Here is a 21,886-nt window from a genome sequence, read left to right as displayed (position 1 = left end):
GGCCGAACCAGAGGTCAGAGAAGATGGAGAAAATCAGGGGGAATGAGGTATTGCTGAAGCAAGTGGGTGTGAAGCAGGAATTGGTAAAGGGTAACAAATCAGAGGTCGACAGAAAGAGCGGAAGGCTTCCGCGGGATTGAGCAGTCAGTGAAATGGCGAGGGCAAAACCTGACCACGGGGCTTAAAGGGGAGACAGCGACGTGTACCCCCCGGAGGCAGCTAGAAAGGAACACTGGTGGAAGGAGATGGCTCTGGCACACAGCATAGCACGCACTCTGAGAACCAGGAAACCTGGCTTCTGGCTCTGGCTCTCGACACACACCTTGGCAACGGTTTTCTCAGGTGTAACATGAGGATGACAACGTGCTCCCGGAGCCCGATAGCAGGGGACCCTAAAACTCAAGGCCCTTGAACAGACTCACAGTCACGGTGGCATTGTGCCTTCTTTTATGTACAAAGCCACTTTTTTGCTCTACGGCCACTCAGTTCAAAATACAGATGCTTTTTAAACTTTTAAATAGTCGTCGGAGAAAATTTCTAGGTGCAAGGTTCTTCCTTCGAGACTAGGAGTCCTCTTAAAATTAAGGAAACCAAAACAACTGACAGAGCTGTGAATTTAGGAACAAGTAGTTAATTTCTATCAACCAAATGCAAGATTATTTCTTATGCATACTCCCCAAACATCTCACAAATTATTTTACCTGGGATCCTGTGCATAAACCCAACTTAAAAAAAATTAAACATATTTGAAAGATATTAAACGAGACGGATCTAAAATCCAGGAATTTAAGTGTCTGTCCTGCTATTATTGATTTAGAAGGCACCTCCTCCTCCTTTCGATCTGATCTCATCTGGCTTCGGGGAACACATCAAGATGTCCTATTTAGCTGGCTAACAAAACCTTTCCTTTAGTGTCAGTGTTTACAGTCTGGCATTCCTGCTAATTTTCTGGCTTTGATTGAAAGGGAAATGAGTTTTCTAATTAATGCACTTGCAATGTTCATGCAAGGAGACAATCCAAGACATAACCAGACGAGAATGGATATTAGAGAAAATCACCGCCGAATGATCACCTAACTCGATGTCCACCCAAGCGGAGGACTCGGCCTGTGACCACACAGTTGACAAGCAGGTGCCCCGTGAGGCCGACGATCGCAGCCACCCCCACCTGTTGGAGCAGAAGGACCCCGGGGGCCCTGACCGTTCCCTCCGGTCACTACCGAGCGGTCCTCCGGGATGGGGGAAGGCGCGCGCTCAGGGTCCACTCTCGGCAGACGCGCGCAGCGGGCCAGCCCGCGAGGTCACCGCGCGCGCGCGCGCGCCCGGGCGCCGGTGCCCACGACCGCCGGTGGGTCCCAGCACGACCCCGGGGCGCACGTCGGAGGGAGCGTGTCCTCGGGGCCACCGCGATGCCCACCTCCCGCCGCCACCTCCTCCCTCCGGGCCGCCCGCGGGACACCGGCGACCGCCCCCGGCCGGGCGGAAGCGGCGCGGGGAAGACGCGGGGCGCCGGGAGCACGCGGGCGGCGGCGGTTGGCGGCGCCCCGGGCGGAAGCGGCGCGGGGAGGACGCGGCGGCGGCGGCGCTCCCGTCAGGCCCGCCCTCGCCCGGCCCCCCGCGCCGCGCACCTCCCTCGCCCCGCCCCCTGGCGCCCGGCGGCCAATCACAGCGCCGCGCACGTGACGAGCGCTGCCTGCGATGACCTCATCCCTGGTGTGGGATGACGTCAAATTCAAGATGGATGGAATCACAGCGGCAGCGGCGGCTGCGGCGCGCGCGAGCCGAGTGTGAGCGGAAAGGGGCCCGGCGTCTGCCTCGCGGCTGAAGACCGGTGAGTAACTGTCACGCCCCTCGCCCTAGGAGAACGGCGGGGCCCGGTGGGAGGCCACAGCCTCCCCGCAAAACGCGGCCTTTCCTGACGTAACTCTGAGGTGATTTCTCTCTTTTTTCTCTCCACCAGCGGCTTGCGGGCTCCGAGCGCTTCTGCGCGTGCGCCGGGCGCGGCGCTCACCGAGCATGCCCCGGGCCCCCACGTAGCCGATTGTGCCTTCACAGTGCGCATGCCCCGTGCCCGCACTTGGCCTCGCCCTCGCCACTGCGCACGCTCCGTCCCTCACTGGGCTTCCCTCGCCGGGCCAGGTGGCCTTGGGGTGGACGCCGCCGGCCGGGCTTGGCGCGCGCCGCTGCGCGAACAGTCGGGATGCCTTCCGGCCGGGGCGCGTGCTCGCGTCCCGGGCAGGCGTGGCGGCCGGCGGGTGTGCGCGGGAGCGGCGGGGCGCTGGGACCCGGCACCTGCTGCCCCCCGGCCCCGCCTGGCGGCCGCCGGCGCCACCACCGAGTTGACTTTGCTTTCCCGTCCCGCCCCCTGGCGGGCCCTCCGCCGGACCCGAGCGCGCCCCTTTCCCTCCGGGAGCCCTGGGTTGCTTGCTCCTCCGAGTCCACGCCCGCCGGCAGCAGCGCAGCCCCTCCGCCGGACACAGCTTCCCCGCCGGGCTCTGGGTGGTTCCCCACTTGGGAAAGTCCGCGATCTGCGGCCGGAGGCGGCGAGGAGGGCGGTCCCGGCCCCGAGACCCCCGTGGTGCTGTCGGGGCTGCTCACCGCCCAGACCACCACGAGGATCGTGCCTTGACCCGCGGGGGAGCCCTCGGCCCTGGCCCTCCGCGCCGGCTGCTTGCACTCCCGCCGCAGGGCTGCGTGGCTCTGGAGAGGGCCGCCCCGCAGCACGTGTGGAGTGGGGTGATCGTAGAGACGCGGCCTCCGCGGGCTGGCCCGACAGCGGGGATGGAGGAGACGGTCCCAGACCCCGCTCGGCGCAGCAGCCCGGGGCGTCTGAGTGCAAGAGCGCACAGCGCTGCTCCCCTCCAGCATCCGAGGGCATCAGCGCATTACAGCCTTGGCCGGCGGTTGTTCATAAGGATGACCCTGAGTCATCAATAAGGAGCCTGCGTTAGGTTCTGCGTACCTGTTTAAGAAGGCAAGGAAGTGGGTTAATCCATTTTAGGAAGATTTCTCGTTGTCAGTTATATTTAAAAATTTTCTTCCCTCTGATGCTCGGAGTAAATCCCTCATCTACCTCTGGTGACTGACAGTCGTTACATTTACATTTAAATGCCCCCAACTAGTGATGTTAAAAAGAAAGTAGGAATTTGGGGCTTTGGTTTACTTAAAAGTGGCCTTATGTTTAATTCATTCTTCCTTTTAGCGCTGTGTATTGAAGGTACAGTGTGCTTCCTTTGGTGGGTGTAAAAGTTGAGGAGGAGGCAACCCCTGCCCTGGAGGACCTTACAGGCGGTTCATGGGGGGGGGGGGTTCAGGGGTAACAAGACGGGGGCTCCATGCTTGAGGGAGTCTGGGTGAGCAGGAGGTGACTGAAGGGACAGTTTTAATTGGCCCCACAGCCAGTGGGGATGTAGAGAGCAGATCCTGGAGCTGTTTGTGAACAAGCTGTGACGGGTCGTGGTGACTGGCTAGAGACGAAAGAGAAGAGGCTTCTGGTTTTCTAGACTGCTGGTTGGCCACACACCAAACTAATCAGGGAACATGTAAGGACAGGCAGATGTGGGGGTCAGGCGGTGGGGGTGGGTCATAATACCATCCCGGACAGATAGATATCCTGTGATGGGAGTGTTCGGTGGGTACCTGAGAGGCTGGAGTCCCAGGGAGATGCAGATTTGGGAATCCTCATGCAAAAGTGGTTAAAGCCACGAGAGCTCATACAGAAAGCCAAGAAGGCTGCCACCTGCTGAGCTCTGTCCCAGACACTGGAGCCAGAAAGGTGGGCAAGTCCAGGTCTCGATACTTTCTCTCTGCACCCAGTAGATAGCTGCCATCCTGTGCTAAGCATTAGGGAGACACAGGTGGAAACAAGGGTTCTTCCTTTTAAGGACTCTGATGAGGGAGACAGACAGAGAAGCAGATCACTCAGCATAGCCCCGGTGATCTTGCTGAAGAGGCCAAGGACTGTGGTAGTTAGATGACTGAGCGACTGGCTGGGAGCAGGTCACGAGGGTTTTGTAAGACACTGATGTTTGAGCCGGGTCTTTCTGGAGAAGTTGGCCACATACAGCAACAGTAACAAAGATATTTTAGGTGGTTGGAATCGGGTGTGCAAGTTTGTAAGTTGGATGGTAAGGAGTGTCTAGTAAGGGTGGAGAGAAGAAATGGTCTTGTATGCCAGTCTGTAGAGTTCAGATTTCATCGGGAGTAATAGAAAAATCAGTATGGTATTCTAAGGACAGTGATGGGACGAGCTTTACTTTAGGAAAACAAATAAAAGGCATGTTTTCCAGACCTGCATTTAGAGTGCAAGATGCCGTTGAGCATTGTGAAGAGTATCAAAAGATGTTAAGCAGAGTTTTAGTCCTTTGGTAGCTAACGGTTCTGCTGGGGAGACGAGCAGCTGAGAATACATGGCACTGAACGAGCACCATGTAAATGCCGCCACTCAGTGTAGCACAGGATTTGAAAGGTGTTCACTTGTTATAAATGAAAGTAGTCAAGGAAGGTATATGAGTCTGCTAGGGCGGCCTTGACCGACTACCACGGGCTGAAACAGCAGAAGTGTGTTTTCCCACAATTCTGGAGCCTGGAAGTCTAGGATCCAGGTGTCAGCAGGGTTGGTTCCTCCTGAGGCCTCTCTCCTCGCTGTGTGGATGGCCGTCTTCTCCAAATGTTCACGTGGTCCCCCTCTGCATGTGTCCTGATCGCCTCCTCTTATAGGGACACCAGTCATATTGGTGCCCATAAGGCCCACCCTAGTGACCTCATTATGGCTTAATTGTCTCTTCAAAGACTCTCCAAATACACGTACATTCTGAGTTGCTGGGGGTTAGCACTTCAGCATAGGAATTTGGGGAGGCGAGGGGGACACAGTCCAGCCCACGACAGAAGGCTGCATGGAGGAGCTGACACTGGAGCTGAGCTCTGAAAGACGATTAATGTTCCGCAGAGTGGAGTGCTGGGCGGGGGGCTAGATGAGGTCTAGGACATCCCGGATTGGGTGATGGAGGAGGCAGGACGTGCAGCTCGGTCTCCAAGGCAAAGTGTCTGCAGCAGGAAGTTACCACAAGGGAATAGTCAAGGAAAAGAACATTTAAAAAGCAATTGGAAACCAGGGTTACAAAGCCCAGGAGTCCATGTTTTTAAAATGTTGCTTTTTAACCTAATGGAGAACCATTGTTTTTATTATTACTTCTTTTCACTCGGGTCTAAGGTCTCAGCTGAAACACCACGTCGAGGCCTTTCCTGACTGTCCTCCCCAAGCCCCTTGTTACTTTGGCCCAGTCGCAGCACCCTATTTAGTTCCAAGTCTGAAGTTAGCTTTTTTGTTTCTTTTCTTGCTTATCTGATTTTCCCTACTAGAAAGTGGGGGCCTTGTCTGTTTTGCGCCCCCCTGCACTTCAGGTGTGTCTCACCATGTCTTGCTCATAATAGGAACTCAGTCACTAAGTTGAAGTAATAACAGTTTACTTAATGTGCACGTCCGATGAATGATCAAAGCCGTGTTGTGGGAGGCTCGGTCCAGCAGCGGTGTTACAAAGGGTGGATTTGGAGGGCATGAGGGGAAGAAGGAAGACCACTCGGAGATATATTAGTTAGGGTCTTTTAATAACAAGAACAGAAACTGACAGGCTAGCCTGCATAGAACAAGGAATTTACTGTAAAGACACAGGGTTGCTCTGGAGGGTTAAGGAAAAGCTAAAGAATTGGGCCAGGAAGGGCGGAAACCAAGGTAACCAGCGGCTGCGTCTTCAGGCACTGCCGGAGAAATCAGCGCCCCTCCTTTGCTGCCTCTCTTGTTCTCCTCGGCCAACTTCCCGGGAGAAGGTTTCTCATCGGCTTGGCCTTGCTTGTTGCCTGCCCCTGAGCGAGGGGAGAGCAGCACATCAGCCTGCACTTGGGGGCGAGGGGGCTTCTTCCAGAGCCAGATCAGGGGTCCTCGACTGGCAGCAGGAGTGGCTACCGGCTGGGTGGAGCCAGACGAGAGAGGCTGCTCTATCAAGGAAGGTGCCATGAAGAGCCTGCGCTGTCGCAGTAGTCCCCGGGCTGGTGGAGCAGAGGGCACCCCGTAAACCAAAACGAGACCTTCCCTAGAGAGACTGAAAGGCCGTGAGATGGGATCCAAGGGAGAGACATTACTGCCCTTGAAGGATCAAGTAAAGGAGGCTAGCTTTGAAATCTGAGGAGCTTTAGATAATTTCTGGATATCTGCATTGTCACCTAGTGAGTGATGATAAGACCCAAACTCAGAGCCGACTTCCTGTCACCATCTAATAGTAAAATCAAACAGAGAGAGTCTGGGCGAAATCCAGAGGTGAGATTTGGGGTGAATGCTGTGTGCGTGTTTATGCTCCAAAGTCAAATGTGGGTGGATGCTCTGGTTTTCTCACTAGGTGTTTGCTTTCTGTTATGGGCGTTCCTCCTCTTGTCCAGTGTCATGGTTCAGACTACATAAGCAGTCCCCAACATTCCAAACGATTGTGTGCCCAGAGTTCAGTTTTGGGTTAATGTTTTGGAGGTAAAGAGACATTTTCCTATAGAACTGGTAGTAAGGGGTTTGTTGGCTAGTCTTGGAGCAAATTTGATATTTAATGTACCTTAGCCCTGGTACCAGGGCTCCAAAACTTGAAAGGCGGCGAGGTTGTTTTGGTCTCTTCCCATCTCCCTTTCTGGGCCCCTCACTCACCACCTAGTGTCCTTTTATCTGAATGCTTAGCTGTGCTTTGCTTTCTTCTGTTTATATCCCCAGGATGCTCTATTCTCAAATTGCCTACCTTCCCACCATCCCCTTAACAATCTTAACTCCCTGCCATGGATCTAACATTGCTATAGGAGGAAATTATTTGTATGGAATTAATTCCTATTAAGATATGAGTTCCCTTCCCCTCTTAGCGTTTAGTACCTGAGGAATTTGAGGTCGTGCTATGCAATAATTTCCTGGCCTCCAGTTTTGAAGGGCTTTGTGGCTGTTCTGGGAGGTTGGACCTTCGGGCCGGGGCAGGCTTAGCCCCTGGCCGGGTCGGAGGTGTGTTTCTGAAGAGCGTCTGCAGTGGGGATGCGAGGAGTGGAAGCTTTGGGATGACGCCACAGTCAGGTGAGTGAGGAGCTGTCCCCACTCCTCCTCCGCCTTCCACCTCCTGGCCAAATTAACTGCTTCCTCAAGTCGTTAGTCTCCTAGCACTTTTTGTATTCTTCCTTGTATTTTATTTTTACATGTCTTTCTCCCAGGGAATGTGTGCTGCTGGAGAACAAGCAGCTGGCCAGCTCACTCATCTCTTGTGATACGTGACATATAGCAGCCCACGTAAACCTTCAGGAAAAGGAGAGAGGAAGGAAGTAAAATGCGTGCTTGCCATATAGGAAACACTGGATCTACTAGGAGCCTGCAGACATGTTACGTCTTGTCTTCTTCATGAAATCCTCTGTGGTCAGATAGTATCAGAAAGGCCGAGTGGTCCTTACCAGGTTACTTACCTAATAGGTGGCACAGCCAGGACTGGCGACAGGTAGACTGATTTGAAAGACTTTTCCATGGAGCTGTAATGACTTCCATGAGTTGTTAGCCACAGAGATTCTCCCATTTTGCGATTTCAGGAAACATGGACTAGAAGCAGTTCAGGCGGGGTTTGGGAGGAAATTCTGTGCGAGGATCCAAGTGGTGCGCGAACCAGCCCTGTTTCAGGATCTGGCTTTCCTCGGGGATTTCCTCCCAGCTTATTCTATCAATCATAAACAGGCCTTTTCTTCCACATTTCACCCACTTTTCTTTTAAGAGTGCCAAGGTTTTTCCAGCATGACTAAAGTGGTAGCAGGAACTCCTGCCTTGATGAGTCAGGTCGAGATGAGCAGTGGAAAAGGCCCGGGATGTGGACACGGGGGCAATATGTATTGATACGTGAGAACTTTTAGCTTTCTGATGCACTGTCTTAATGATTATCCATAATTAAAACATACATGAGCAACTGGAGTTTGATAAGCCAGAGATTTATGCAGGAGAAAGTACGTCCATCAGCAAGGCTGGCCTTGTCTGAGGGCTGAAGAGCAGGAAAAGCAGGAGGGTTTGCGAACTCAGTTTGCACATCCACCAGCTGCAGAGGGTTTGCTGGGTTGGCTTGTGACATTTTGCCTGCATTCTTAATGGAGCATTTTACATTTTTAGTTAAGTTGTTAAACTCAGTCAATATACCTACTGTCATTGAAACACGAAAGTCCAAAATGTTCATTGTTTGTAGCTAGACTAGGAAAGGGACCGTTGTTTTTAAGTTTTAATACTTGAACTAAAGGTAGAAGCAAGGGCCTCAACGTGAAGGTGCCCTGCACTCTCCTGTCACTGCAGACACCCAGAGCCTTTGTCCTGGCCTGCTGGAGAGGGTGGGAGAGTCACTCTCCTCCTCAAGTGGCCTTACGTTAGCCTCCAGGACCCTCATGCCTCCATCCCCTCTCCGGCTCCTCGCCCGCCCTCCCCTCCACATATCCTTTGCTCCAGCCAGGACTGTATCTTGTCTGTGTGACGTTGGACACACTGCTCCTGTCCTTGAAATGCCCTTCACCCTTCTTCCTGACTGCTCCCACCCTCTCTGACTCCTGCTGGTTCAGGAAGCTCTTCCATAGGATGGGTGCCTTCCCTGACCTCGCCGTCCTCTGAGTGCGATGGCCTCACCTGCACACTGTCTGTCCTTCTGCACGCTCCCATCTGGTGCTGAGCACGCTAGAGCATGATGGCGGACTGGCTTGTCCAATTCCACACAAGACTTCAAGCACTGTAAGGTGGGACCGTGGCTGGCGCACTGGTCTCCTGCCTGTCTAGCCAGGTCTAGCACATACTAGACAGGTGTCCAGCTGTAAGAAGCATGTCACGTGGTGACTAAGAGTCCAGGCTCTGAGGCCAGTCCCCCAGCTCCACTGCCAACTGACTGGGTGACCTTAGGCACATTACTTGACCTCTCAGTGCCTCAGTTTCCTAATTTGTAAAACAGAGATGATGACAGTGCCCAGCTCAGGTGGTTATGTGAGAATTAAAAGAGGTAACTAGAGCCAGTATGCTGTAGGGGTCAAGAGCGTGGCCTTGGCAGCCAAGTCACCTGGTGGAATTCTGCTCTGTTTCTTATTATCTGTGTGACCTTGAGCAAGTTACTTAACCCTCTATGCCTTAGTTTCCTCATCTGCAAAATGGGGATAATGATGGTACCTCCTAAGGTTGCTGTAAAGAGTGAGTTTAATGCATGAAAAGTCTTTACAGTAGTCTGCGGCAGCGTGAGCACTCCAATGTTAGCTGTTAGAAACTGTCCAGTTAGTGTTTGGCTGGCTGGAATGGAGAGTCAATCCTGTGGAGTCACTGTGCTGTGCGTCAGGAATGTGGACGTGCTTTGTCGCTTTTCAAGCAGGCGGTCTCGTTGATAACTAAATGGAGGTTATAGTCAAGTGAATAGTTTTAAACCCCAAATAATGTTTAGGGACAGTGACTGTTTCTCTTCCGACTCAACTGTGAGTGACTTCTTATTCCCTAATTCCCAGCTGTTTTCATTCAAAGAGCATAAAAGCCCTTGGTTCAAGGGATTAGAAGCAGTTACTTAGAACAAAAACAGGGATCATGATCATTTGAAGAAAGCAAAAGAAGCTTTCTGAACGATGAAAGATGAGAAAATGTTGGGTTTTGCCCTTTAGGAATAGAGTCCGGATGGTATGTGGAGTAGCATTTGCTTCCTGTCCAGGGACAGAGAAAATCTCACTTGGTTTAGTCCTCATACAGTTCCTGAGCCTCCACCTGTGGTTTCAGGTTCCCTTGGTCTCTTAGTTTGGGTTCCCCCAAAAGCAGACCCTGAGACAAGGATTCAGTTGTAGATGTTCATTTGGGAAGTGACCCCAGAAGTGCAAGAAGGGTTGTAGGGAAAGTGAAGCAGGAAAGGATGCCCATGAAGCTTACATTAATGAATGCATTCCTATTCATATTTAAAATATCAAAACTGAATTCCTGAAAAAAATCTGAACCGATTTTTCTATCAAACTTCAAATCAAGTAAAGACATCCTTCCGGTGGTTCTGGCAGAATCCTTGGAGACATCCTTAACTCCTCACTTTCTTATCCTCTACAGTCAGTCCATTAGAAATCCTAATGACTGCCTTTATCTCCGCTGCTGCCACCCTGGTCCATGCACCATCATCATATCTCACCTGCATCATTGCAGTAGACTCCTAGCTGGTCCAGGCCACCATCATGTCTCACCTACATCGTTGCAGTGGACTCCTAGCCCGTCCAGGCTGCCATCATGTCACATCTGCATCGTTGCAGTAGACTCCTAGCCCATCCAGGCCGCCATCATGTCTCACCTACATCGTTGCAGTGGACTCCTAGCCCATCCAGGCCGCCATCATGTCTCACCTGCATCATTGCAGTAGACTCCTAGCCCATCCAGGCCGCCATCATGTCTCACCTGCATCATTGCAATAAACTCCTAGCTGGTCCAGGCCACCATCATGCCTCACCTGCATTGTTGCAGTAGACTCCCAGCTGGTCCAGGCCACCATCATGTCTCACCTGCATCATTGCAGTGGACTCCTAGCCCATCCAGGCTGCCATCATGTCACATCTGCATCGTTGCAGTGGACTCCTAGCCCGTCCAGGCCGCCATCATGTCAACACCTGCATCATTGCAGTAGACTCCTAGCCCATCCAGGCTGCCATCATGTCTCACCTGCATCGTTGCAGTGGATTCCATGTTGGCCTCCCAGCTTCCTCTCTTGCCCTACCTTCCATGGTCCATTCTCGACAACATAGCCAAAGCAGTCTTTGTAAAACATAATTTGGGTCATTGTCCTTCGTCTGCTCAGAGTCTTCCAGTGGCTGCCTGCTTCACTCCTGGTAAGAAGTGCTATTCTTGCAGTGGCCCACCCAGCCCTGCACGGTGTCTCCTCGTGCTTCTCCAGTGTCATCTTCCATGGTTCCCTCAGCTCTCTACTCCAGCCCTACTGTTACCTTGGTTCTTCCCTCTGCTTTAATGCTCTTCCCTCTTGGCTCATCCTTGCCTCCTTCAGCCCTTCTCAAATGCCATTTTGTTGGATGAGTGAACGAATGAAGGACATGTGGAGTTCCTGGCACAATTTATAGTGTGTTGTAGGTGCTGAATAAATGACAGCAGTTACTGTTTTTTTCATTTAATTCTCACAATAGCATTATGTGTAGCTGCTGTTATTCCTATTATACAGTGGGGAAAACTGAGGCTCAGAGAGGTTGATGAGCCCAAGCACTGACTTTCATGCTGTCTTGACTCCGCGCTCAGGAAGGAATATGTCGTACATCTCAGCCCCATTGTACTCTCTTGCATGGGTGGGTATGTACGCACATAACTGGAACAAGAGTTTCACGAGAGCTTGGTCTTAGTACCTTTGAGACATTCTGACGTTTTCTCCTCTGTCCCAGTCATTTTATTTTTCCTATTGCTGATTTCAAACCACTAAACTGATTTGAAGAAACCCTTTTGCAAAGTACTTGTCTAGGCCTTTGATTCTGCATGTTACTTTTCCCTGTGGCGACATCTGAACTAGCTTTCTCAAAAATTATTCGCACTAAAAACAGTGTTTGGTATGCAGCTGAGTTGATAAGTGTGGCATTATAAGTTTCTTTCTCTGCTGACCTCTGTAAAAGATGACAAGGGTTGCTTTGCACATAAATAGATATGTGATTATAAAGACCATATATTAGGATTAAGAGAGAAATTAAAATGGCTGACAGGAAAGGAAAAGGAAGGGAAAATATCTTTAACAAACAATCACAAATAGAGGAATTAAAATCTCCCATTGATGTGAAATGATGGGAGGCAGGAGTGAACAGAAACTCGATACAGTCTCACCGAGTCACTCATTCGTGGACGGGCTACAAGCTTCGTCCCCGGAAGCAAAGTCATGCCTCTGAGTCAGTTCAATTGAGTCAGCACCATAGCACAGAGTCAGAATAAAATTCGAGAAATTTGTATACCATGTTTGGTCGCTCCAGATTGGTGGCCTAGCACACTCTTCTTTGTGGCTCTTCAGAAGAGCTGGATGCCAGTCGACCAACAGAAGCTGATCCTTTGAAGCCGAAGGAGAACCTGCAAGTGTCCGCGTGCCAAGTTTGGTACACCTACTGCTTGCCCTCAAGAGAATGCTAAAACCGTCACAAATAGTCCTGGTTCCTTTAATCCATTTTGATATTAAAAGTAAGTGTCATAACTATTTTAAAGAAAAGGTGGCATTATAAAATCAAACCACAGGGCTGAGCTGGTACCATAACAGAAGTCTAAGTGAAGGGTCGGGTCTGGAGAATCAGGCGTTGTCTCCATACAAAATAACTTCATCTTCATCAAGAGCACGGGTGGGGTGAATCTGCACCCTTTGCTTTGATACTGAATTAAGTGCTTGTTAGTCCTGCAGTTTCTGAAAATTAATTACACAATATTCGTTGAGTCCTTACTATGTACGAGATGCTAGCTCATGTGAATTTTGCAGCAACCGTAAAGGAGGGCACAGTCGTTACTCCCAGTGGGAGTAACTCACGTGGGGACTGGATAATCAGAGAGAGGCTGATGGACAACAGGGAGGAGCCAGCATCTGGGCCAGAGCCTCACTTGGCTGCTAGGCCCTCGTGTCTCGCTTTTAGATTTGGAGAGAATCTCAGTGGGACGTCAAGTGACACCCGGATTTAGACTTAGTAACAATGAAGTTTAGATCCAGGCCAAAGTTTCCTTTGTGCTGTTGTTGAAAGTGTAATTTGGTAAGAAAATTCAGTAGATTGCAAGGTGTTTAGATAAGAAAGAAAACAAACTCTTTTATTCTTTACTATTTCTAACCTTTCTTAAACCCTTTGTGTTAACCTTTGATGATATAGTAATTAGCAAATGATTTTTCTCTTTCCAAATTCTTACCTATTTTTAAAGGTCTAGCGAGACCTCTACTTTACAACCCATTGTTAACAATTCACATTGTGTTTAATTACATCCAGTAGTAAAACTGATTTCCTTTCAGAATTATGGACTGTAGGGGTTTTGATATTTCATACGTATTTTCTGAACTAATGAGGAATAGAACCAAGCATCAAGTGGATAAGGACCCTAAATAATAAGCCTTTATTTTCAGATGTTGCTTCCCTGCATACCAGGAGCCTTCTGAGGGTATAAAAATGCCTGTTATTGTCTTCAGTTCCTAAAATTCTTCAGTTTTAATGATTGATGACCTACATAAGCCATAAAACTTGTCTGTTTGTATTTTCTGTGTTGTTTAAATAAGATTGTTCATCCAGAAAGCTTTTGTCTGCCTGTAATCTGCTAACTCTTGGCACCTCCGGAAAGACAGCTAGTGTTCCTGCCCCTAGGAGCACTGCACCTCAGGAGCCCTCCTGCGTTTTCGTGACGCTGTCACGTTTTGTCTTTCAGATCAGCCCAGGCGATGGAGGGACTACTGCATTACATCAACCCAGCGCACGCCATCTCTCTCCTGAGTGCCCTCAACGAGGAGCGCCTCAAAGGACAGCTGTGTGACGTGCTTCTGATCGTCGGAGACCAGAAATTTCGAGCTCATAAAAATGTCTTGGCTGCCAGCAGTGAATACTTTCAGAGTTTATTCACAAATAAGGAGAATGAGTCACAAACTGTATTTCAGCTTGACTTTTGTGAACCAGATGCTTTCGATAACGTTCTGAACTACATTTATTCTTCGTCTTTGTTTGTTGAGAAAGGCAGCCTTGCCGCTGTGCAAGAACTGGGCTACAGCCTTGGGATTTCCTTTCTGACTAACATCGTCTCTAAAACACCTCAAGCCCCCTTTCCAGCATGTCCCAACAGGAAAAAAGTGTTCATAGAAGATGACGAAAACAGTTCTCAAAAGAGAAGTGTCATTGTTTGTCAAAGTAGAAACGAAGCACAAGGGAAAACTGTAAGTCAGCATCCAGCCGACGGAAGCCATACTTCCCGGCCTGCACCGAACCTTGCCGTCAGGACCAGCACCAGCAAGCCGCATGTTCCCAAACCGGTGGAGCCGCTGCACAACTTGTCATTGACTGAAAAGACTTGGCCAAAAGATAGTTCTGTAGGGTATGCAAAGTCTCTCGAGCATTCTGCATCTGTGGATGATCCTAACAGAAGCAGTTTGGGGAAAAGGAATGCAGTGCTGCCTTCAAAGCCGCTACAAGACAGAGAGGCAGGGGATGATAAACCCGGTGTGAGTGGTCAGCTGCCCAAAGGAAAAGCCATAGAGCTGGCTTTGAAAAGACCACGGCCACCTGTTTTGTCTCTTCGAAGCTCATCAGAGACTCCGTATCTGTTGAAAGAAACTAACAAAGGAAGTGGTCCTGGCGAAGATAGAAACTTGCTGTACTATTCAAAGCTGGGGTTAGTGATCCCATCCAGTGGGTCTGGTTCTGGAAACCAAAGCATCGACAGAAGTGGCCCTCTTGTCAAGAGTCTCCTCAGGCGGTCATTGTCGATGGACAGCCAGGTTCCTGTCTACTCACCCTCAATAGATTTGAAATCTTCCCAGGGGTCATCTTCAGTGTCAGTCGACGCACCAGGGAATGTGTTTTGTGCTTTATCTCAAAGGTCATCTTTAAAAGATGGCGGTGAAAAATCAGCCCTGGATGACCGGACTCCAGTTCCGCAGCCGCACCGCCTCCGGTCCTTCAGCGCTTCTCAGTCGACAGAGAGGGAGGGAGTGCCCCCCGTCACAGAGGTCCGGATCAAGACCGAGCCCCGCAGCCCACTGTCGGATCCCTCGGACATCATCCGAGTCACCGTGGGCGACGCCGCAGCGGCCTCCTCCAGCACGAGAGACCTTTCTCTGAAAACAGAAGACGACCAAAAAGACATGAGCAGACTGCCAGCCAAAAGGAGGTTCCAGGCGGACAGAAGACTGCCGGTTAAGAAGCTCAAGGAGGATGGGCCCGGTTCTCCGGGGTCAGCAGACAATTTGGAGGAAGGCTCAAGCCCCGCTCTCCTCGAGGCAGATTTTCCAGATTCTGACTTGAATAAAGATGAATTTGGTGAGTTGGAGGGAACAAGACCAAACAAAAAATTTAAATGTAAACATTGCCTTAAGATCTTTAGATCAACAGCAGGTCTTCACCGGCACATTAACATGTACCATAACCCAGAAAAGCCCTACGCTTGTGACATCTGTCACAAGCGGTTTCACACGAACTTCAAAGTGTGGACACACTGTCAGACCCAGCACGGCATAGTGAAGAACCCGTCACCAGCCTCTAGTTCACATGCCGTTTTGGATGAGAAGTTCCAAAGAAAGCTGATTGACATAGTGAGAGAGAGAGAGATTAAGAAGGCCCTGATCATTAAGCTCAGGCGCGGCAAGCCCGGCTTTCAGGGCCAGGGCGGCTCCCAGGCCCAGGTCATCAAGCGGAACCTGCGATCACGAGCCAAAGGGGCGTACATCTGTACGTACTGTGGAAAAGCCTATCGCTTCCTCTCGCAGTTCAAGCAGCACATAAAGATGCACCCGGGAGAGAGGCCCGTTGGCGTCCACAAAATTGCTAAGCCAAAAGAGCATGTTCCTCTCGAGAGTCCGGTAGCAAACAAGGAGGTTTACCAGTGCCGCCTCTGTAATGCTGAGCTCTCTTCTCTTCTAGAGCAAGGAAACCACGAGCGCCTGTGCCGCAACGCGACCGTTTGCCCCTACTGCAGCCTTAGGTTTTTCTCGCCCGAGCTGAAGCACGAGCACGAGAGCAAGTGTGAGTACAAGAAGCTGACGTGCCTGGAGTGCATGCGCACTTTCAAGTCCTCCTTCAGCATCTGGCGGCACCAGGTCGAGGTCCACAACCAGAACACCATGGCGCCGGCCGAAAACTTCTCCCTCCCCGTCCTGGACCACAATGGTGAAGTGAGCGCGCCCTCCAGGCCCCAGGCCCCGCCCGAGCCCCGGAACACCAACCACCTGGTCGCAGCGAAAGACGACAACGTGTTCAGCGACTGTTCCGAGCAGGTGAACTTCGACTCGGAAGACTCCTCCTGTCTCCCTGAAGACCTGAGCCTTTCGAAGCAGCTGAAAATCCAGGTGAAAGAGGAGCCTGCGGAGGAGGCTGAGGAAGAGGCGCCCGAGGCCAGCGCTGCCCCCAAGGACGCGGGCTCCAGCGCGGACCCCGGCCTGTGGCCCTGCGAGAAGTGCGGCAAGACATTCCCGGCGCACAAGCAGCTGGAGCGGCACCAGGAGCTCCTGTGCTCCGTGAAGCCCTTCATCTGCCACGTCTGCAACAAAGCCTTCCGCACCAACTTCCGGCTCTGGAGCCACTTCCAGTCGCACATGTCTCAGGCAGCAGAGGACCCGGCGCACAAGGACTCGGACGCGTGCCCTGTCCCCACAAACTCTCCGTCGCCGCCGCCTCTGCCCCCACCACCGCCGCTGCCCAAGATCCAGCCCCTGGAGCCTGACAGCCCCACGGGGTTGCCAGAGAACCCGGCCCCCTCCACGGAGAAGCTGTTTGCGCCCCAGGAGTCAGACACGCTTTTCTACCACGCCCCACCCCTGTCAGCAATCACCTTCAAAAGGCAGTTCATGTGTAAACTTTGCCATAGGACCTTCAAGACGGCGTTCAGCCTCTGGAGTCACGAACAAACCCACAATTAAAGGGCCGCCCCTTCTTACCTGTGACGAAGCGGGGGACGGCCTCCTGGTTCCAGCCTGCAGGGTGACATGTGTCATAAGAAACAAAATATTTTTAAAAAAGAATAATAAAGGTTGGAAATTGTTATGCTTGAATGTAAGTGTGAGGTAAACTGGTGTTAATTAGTAATGTCCTTACTCCACTTAGAAACTGAGAAACATCGTGCTTCTGGACGTCTTCGCCACAGGGCGGTGCGACTTCATTACTGTTGACATTTGGTTGATCTCGGTTGTTTGCATGGTCCCCTATCCATGGTGTCAGTATAATCTTTCAATTGAGGTTGTTTTGGTTTTTTACTGATTTGCAATTAGTGGAATACTATTAAAGTATTTCTTCCTTTGATTATATCAGACACCTAAGTTCTACTTAAATCTTAGCCATGTTCTTAAGTCCAAAATGTATCAGGAAGAAGTGGAATAGTTTGCAGTATTGGTTTAGATCTTAGAATACTTTTTAGCAATAAGAAAAATGATAAACCTCAACTTTTGTAAGTTATCCTGACACTTGATAAAAATAAATATTTGGTATTTTGTGGTCATGTAGAACTTTTTTTTGTATGAAAATTGTGAGAAATTTAAATCAGCAATAGTAACACTTAAATTTTTATAAAATAACTTGCTCTTGGGTCATTTACTATAATTAATGGTGGAAGACTTGGGAAATAAAAAGATTAAGATTTCCAGAAGGCCTCCCGGTTGGTTTACAAAAGCTTCAGTCGCGACAGGCATTACGATCAAAAGTGCTGATCGTGCTGCGTGTGCACGGCACACTTGTAAAGTCAGATCGGCATTGGAAGGACTGCACACGTGTGCTTTCCTGTTTGATGCTGTCACAAACTGAAAATCTGAGTGTGTTTGGGACAAAAAACAGCATACAGCAGTAGTTTCGAACTTAACAACGTTGGTATCACAAATCAGGTAGGACGTAGACTGACGAAGGCCCCGGGCCCCTGGGGTCAGTGGGGCCGCTCTCAGTCCTGAATTCCCGCTGACTTCAGGGACGGGGAGCAGAGGGAGAGCGAGCACACTGCAGTCCCACAGGCTTTTCAGAACAATGGACACAATGCACAGTTTCCTGCCTCTGTCTTGCGATGATTTCTGTTAGCACTTGTTGGCGTTTATCGTGGCAAAACGCCCATAGTGAAGCCATTCTGCTTTACGTCACTGCTTGAACTTTCATACATATGTGTTCAAGTGCTGTCAAGGGTCCAAAATTAGTTTCTGCTGCTCATTTTGGTCCATAGGGTTTGGTCTTCTTTTTCTTTCCTGTTCTAAGTTGTCAGTAAAAGCCTTTCAGTAGGTGTTGTCCAGAGTTCAATGGGGCGTTCAAAAGGGAAAATTTTTATTTTACTTGAGGGTGGCGTAGATACATACAAGTAGAAATAGTGTTGAAACTACACAATCCTTTTAAGGTAGTGATATGGATTAAGACTCCGAGTTTATTAATTTTTTTTACAAGCTCTTCTTTCAAATAAAAAGAATCTCTTGTGACGAAGAAATAATTTGCTGAGTTACTTAAATTTGTCCTCTCGCAGAAAAGAACTCTGTACTCATCAATCTCATTACCCACATTCCATTCCAGTGGTAGGAAAGATATTTTTATTGAAACCCAAGCATTTTTGTAAAATACTGATTGACTTTGTACATCATAGAAATTTTGCCTCTCATTCTTTCATTTGAAAACTATTAAAAGTCCCCACGTATTTGAGTGGTTACTTCCTATTTTCGTTCTTACTTAAATTCGGTGGAGAAAGGAAAATAAGATTAAGCTGCAGTTACTCATTATTGCCATCTTTATATTTTCTTGAAGAAATCTATGCATTTTAAAGACAAAACTAAAGCATATGATCTTAGGTGAAACATGAGGATGGATTATTGTTCCCTGAACTCATTCCCTGTGTGAGGTGAACACCTTGGTAGCTGTCACTTCAAAACAGTTTCCTTCAGAGCCATCACTACTGACGGCCGTTGGAGCACCTCATAACCCCCTGATGCACAGTATCTTGGCGTTGGAAATCCAGTATCCCAGACTTGAACCTTTATGCTACGTTTTTGAAGATTTTTTAATAATGTTAATTAGAAGAAAGATATTTTTGATCTAAATATAGGCTCTGCGTATCTGTTAGATTTTTAAAATTTTTCCACTGTTTTGTCTTGTTCGTTCACATTTTGTCTAGGCAAGGAATATAAGATTTCAAATAAAATTTTGAACCAAAAACATTTATAATGCAGTTCTGGTTTTTCTATTACTTTTTATACTGTATCTGAAAAGCATTAGGCTGGAAGAGTTTATTTTGATGGTCAAAAAATGAAATATGCTTCCACTCCTGTAGCTATTTTAAATGTTAAGAAGTAAAATAATGAAAGACACCTTAATTGCTTTGTTCAGCAAACAGTTTTTTTAACAATGTTTTTCTCAGCCAGTAGGCTAGTTGGTCTTTCATTGTTGCAACTCTTTAGCTAGTAAAGATATTCTTGTAAATGTTTTTTCTGATTGTAATTAATTTTTGAAAATGTAGAAAGCTTGTTATGCCCTGTAAGTATTCAGGATGCCTGCTTTGACGCGGTTGTGGAAAGAATGTAAGATGTTTTAATATATTCTTTGTTAATCTCAGAACCTTTTATTGAATCATTTTCTTCATGTGGGGGAGGGAGGGAGGAACACCATAAAACATGTTTTTATCAAAGTAAGCAATGGAGGTAACTGCATTTTTTAATAGTAATATTTCAAGATTAATAGAATATTCGCCTTCAAAACTAGTTATGGTTAGTATGCATTATAATTTTATCAAAATATACAAATACTTCAACAGTGATGTTATTTGCATTTGTGGGGAGGTGGATGTGGTTCTTGGTTTTCTGTTTTGGAATGGATCCTTACAGCCTCTTTAAAAATATGCCCCAGCACTTAATTGGTGGTAATCGTATCCACACATAACACCCGCTGATGCTGAGCATAGAAACAGACGAGAGTGAAATGTGCCCTTTTGTGGAGGCAGGAGGTGTCTCCATCTACAGGCCAACTGACGGTCAGGGTGAGGGAGGGACAGGAATTAACAGCTCTGAAGTCAGCCTTTGTTCCCACAGATTGTGTGTGTGTGTGTGAGTGTGTGTACAACCATAATCTGAAACTTCAGGAAGTAAAATATTTGAATTTTCTTACTACAAAAGTAATTAGAGGTCATTCATAACAGGTTTCTTTATAAATTGCACTAATTAATATTGGAATATTATAAGTCAGTTTATCAATTTTTGATGTTTCATTCATGTTTTTTGCAATAATTATGAAAAGCATTATTGATTTAAATAATGCTAGCCCATATTCTTTAATAAGTTCTTTAACACTGGCTTTTTTTTTAAGTTTTAAGAATAGGTTTTTCTCTTGTGGCTTTAGCACTTTAAGAAGTTTGATGTTTGCATAATTTTTGACACACTCGTTCAGTGCTTCCCGTCGAGTTCTCTAGTGTACGGCATTTCCACGCTACTGGGAAGAAAACTGAGCCGTCCGCATTTAGATTCCAGAAGAGCAAAAATGAGTTCATGTTAGATTTTTTTTAAATTCCTTTTAGAGACAATTGTTTGGGAACCAAAGTATTTTACTGTAAAACTTTAAAATAATTGGATTCAGTGCTCCTGAGTCTTTTATTCGTGCTGTCCAGATTTCCCACAAAGTTGTACTTGGTTAATACTAATTTTCAAAAGGTGGTAATTTCTTAGTGACATTAATCCAAGAGTATTTCAGAATTTTCATTGAATAAATGCTTATTGTTAAAAGAAAAACAAATGTGGTTTTATAATTGTGTATATTTTGTTGACATATGCCTTAGCAGAGTAAATCATTGTTCAATTTTATTTAGGAATAAGCTTTTTTGGACTGAAAATTCACAGTAAAATAGGATTTCTATCTAATGTTAATCCATTGCTTATTTGTATCCAATTCTGTTGTCTGTTTACTTTGCTTAAATCTTGACTAAGAATGATTGGAGTCAATAAATTTGTACTGTATTTTGTTCTGAGTCACAGTCTCATTGGTATGTTTTGGACTTTGATGATAATGACTAATGATAGCATTTAAATTTATGAAAGTAAAGATAAAGCTCTTCTGTCTGGGTAATAAGAATAGCCACTTAAGAGTTGTGAGGGGCTGGCCCTGTGGCACAGCACTGAAGTCCACATGTTCTGATTTGGCGGCCCGGGGTTCGCCGGTTCAGATCCCGGGTGCGGACATGGCACCGCTTGGCAAGCCATGCTGTGGCAGGCGTCCCACATATAAAGTAGAGGAAGATGGGCACAGATGTTAGCTCAGGGCCAGTCTTCAGCAAAAAAAGGATTGGCAGCAGATGTTAGCTCAGGGCTAATCTTCCTCAAAGAAAAATAAATAAATAAATAAAAGAGTTGTGAGGGGCTGGCTAATCTTCCTCAAAAACAAATAAATAAATAAAAGAGTTGTGAGTGGGGCCCGCCCCGTGGCCAAGTGGTTAAGTTTGTGCACCTGCTGCAGCAGCCCAGAGTTTTGCCAGTTCGGATTCTGGGTATAGACCTACGCACCACTCCTCAAGCCATGCTGTGGCAGCATCCCACATAGAACTAGAATGAGCTACAACTATGATGTACAACTATGTATTGGGGCTTTGGGGAGGGGGAAAAAAAAGGAAGATTGGCAACAGATGTTAGCTCAGGGCCAATCTTCCTCAACAAAAAGCATACTTACAAAAAAAAAAAAAGATTTCTGGGAAATGCCTGAATCCCTACACAGGAGTGAGAGCTACATACATTTAAAAAAGAAAATTGTGAGAGATTTGATTTTCCCCATCAGCGCCACATTGCTTGAAGATTAAGTTCATAGTAAAGCTTCAGTCCTTGGGGCACCACAAAGATACAATCAGAACCAGAGAAGGAGCAATCTTTACTTATCCATCTTTTCCTTTGCTCTTCAAGTTAGTGGTCTTTCACGTGATTGTAGGGGTAAATGCATGAAAAGAAAGTTTGGCACCCTGCGTTTCAGCATAGCAATTGATAACTGGTTTTATTTCATAATTTAAGGGCCTCCACGTTGTAGTGTCTTTTTTGTTCTATGGAGGTTCTTCCCCAACAGTGGGACGTGTTAACCTCTTGTTATGTTAGCTCTCCCTGTGAAGTGAAGAGCTGAGCTGTGGATATTTCCCATAAACACCACGAAACTGACAGTGGAGCTTGAGAGGGAGGGAAAGGAGAGACGTACCTGGCTGACGAGTGTGGATTCACCCCACCCC

The 21,886-nt window shown here is 48.1% G+C and overlaps 1 protein-coding gene across 4 annotated transcripts; it reads left to right on the top strand.

Moving 5' to 3' along the window:
- Positions 1 to 1,572: 1,572 nt before the first annotated feature.
- ZBTB21 (zinc finger and BTB domain containing 21) lies at positions 1,573 to 20,650 on the top strand. Of its 4 annotated transcripts, XM_070252387.1 has the most exons (3): positions 1,573 to 1,831; positions 13,403 to 15,003; positions 15,604 to 20,650. In XM_070252387.1, exons 2-3 carry the CDS (start codon positions 13,416 to 13,418, stop codon positions 16,596 to 16,598), a joined length of 2,583 nt encoding a protein of 860 aa, XP_070108488.1. In that variant the 5' UTR covers positions 1,573 to 1,831; positions 13,403 to 13,415; the 3' UTR covers positions 16,599 to 20,650. The 4 variants fall into 4 exon arrangements, with proteins under 4 accessions (XP_070108488.1, XP_023485982.1, XP_070108487.1 ...); XM_023630214.2 differs by having other exon boundaries at positions 1,617 to 1,831; positions 13,403 to 20,650; XM_070252386.1 differs by lacking the exon at positions 1,573 to 1,831 and adding an exon at positions 5,610 to 7,093 and having other exon boundaries at positions 13,403 to 20,650.
- Positions 20,651 to 21,886: the final 1,236 nt, after the last annotated feature.

Source organism: Equus caballus, chromosome 26 (assembly GCF_041296265.1).
Source record: "Equus caballus isolate H_3958 breed thoroughbred chromosome 26, TB-T2T, whole genome shotgun sequence".
Lineage (NCBI taxonomy): Eukaryota > Metazoa > Chordata > Mammalia > Perissodactyla > Equidae > Equus > Equus caballus.
The sequence above is the reverse complement of the archived record's forward strand: the minus strand, read 5'-3'. Positions and strand labels throughout refer to the sequence as shown.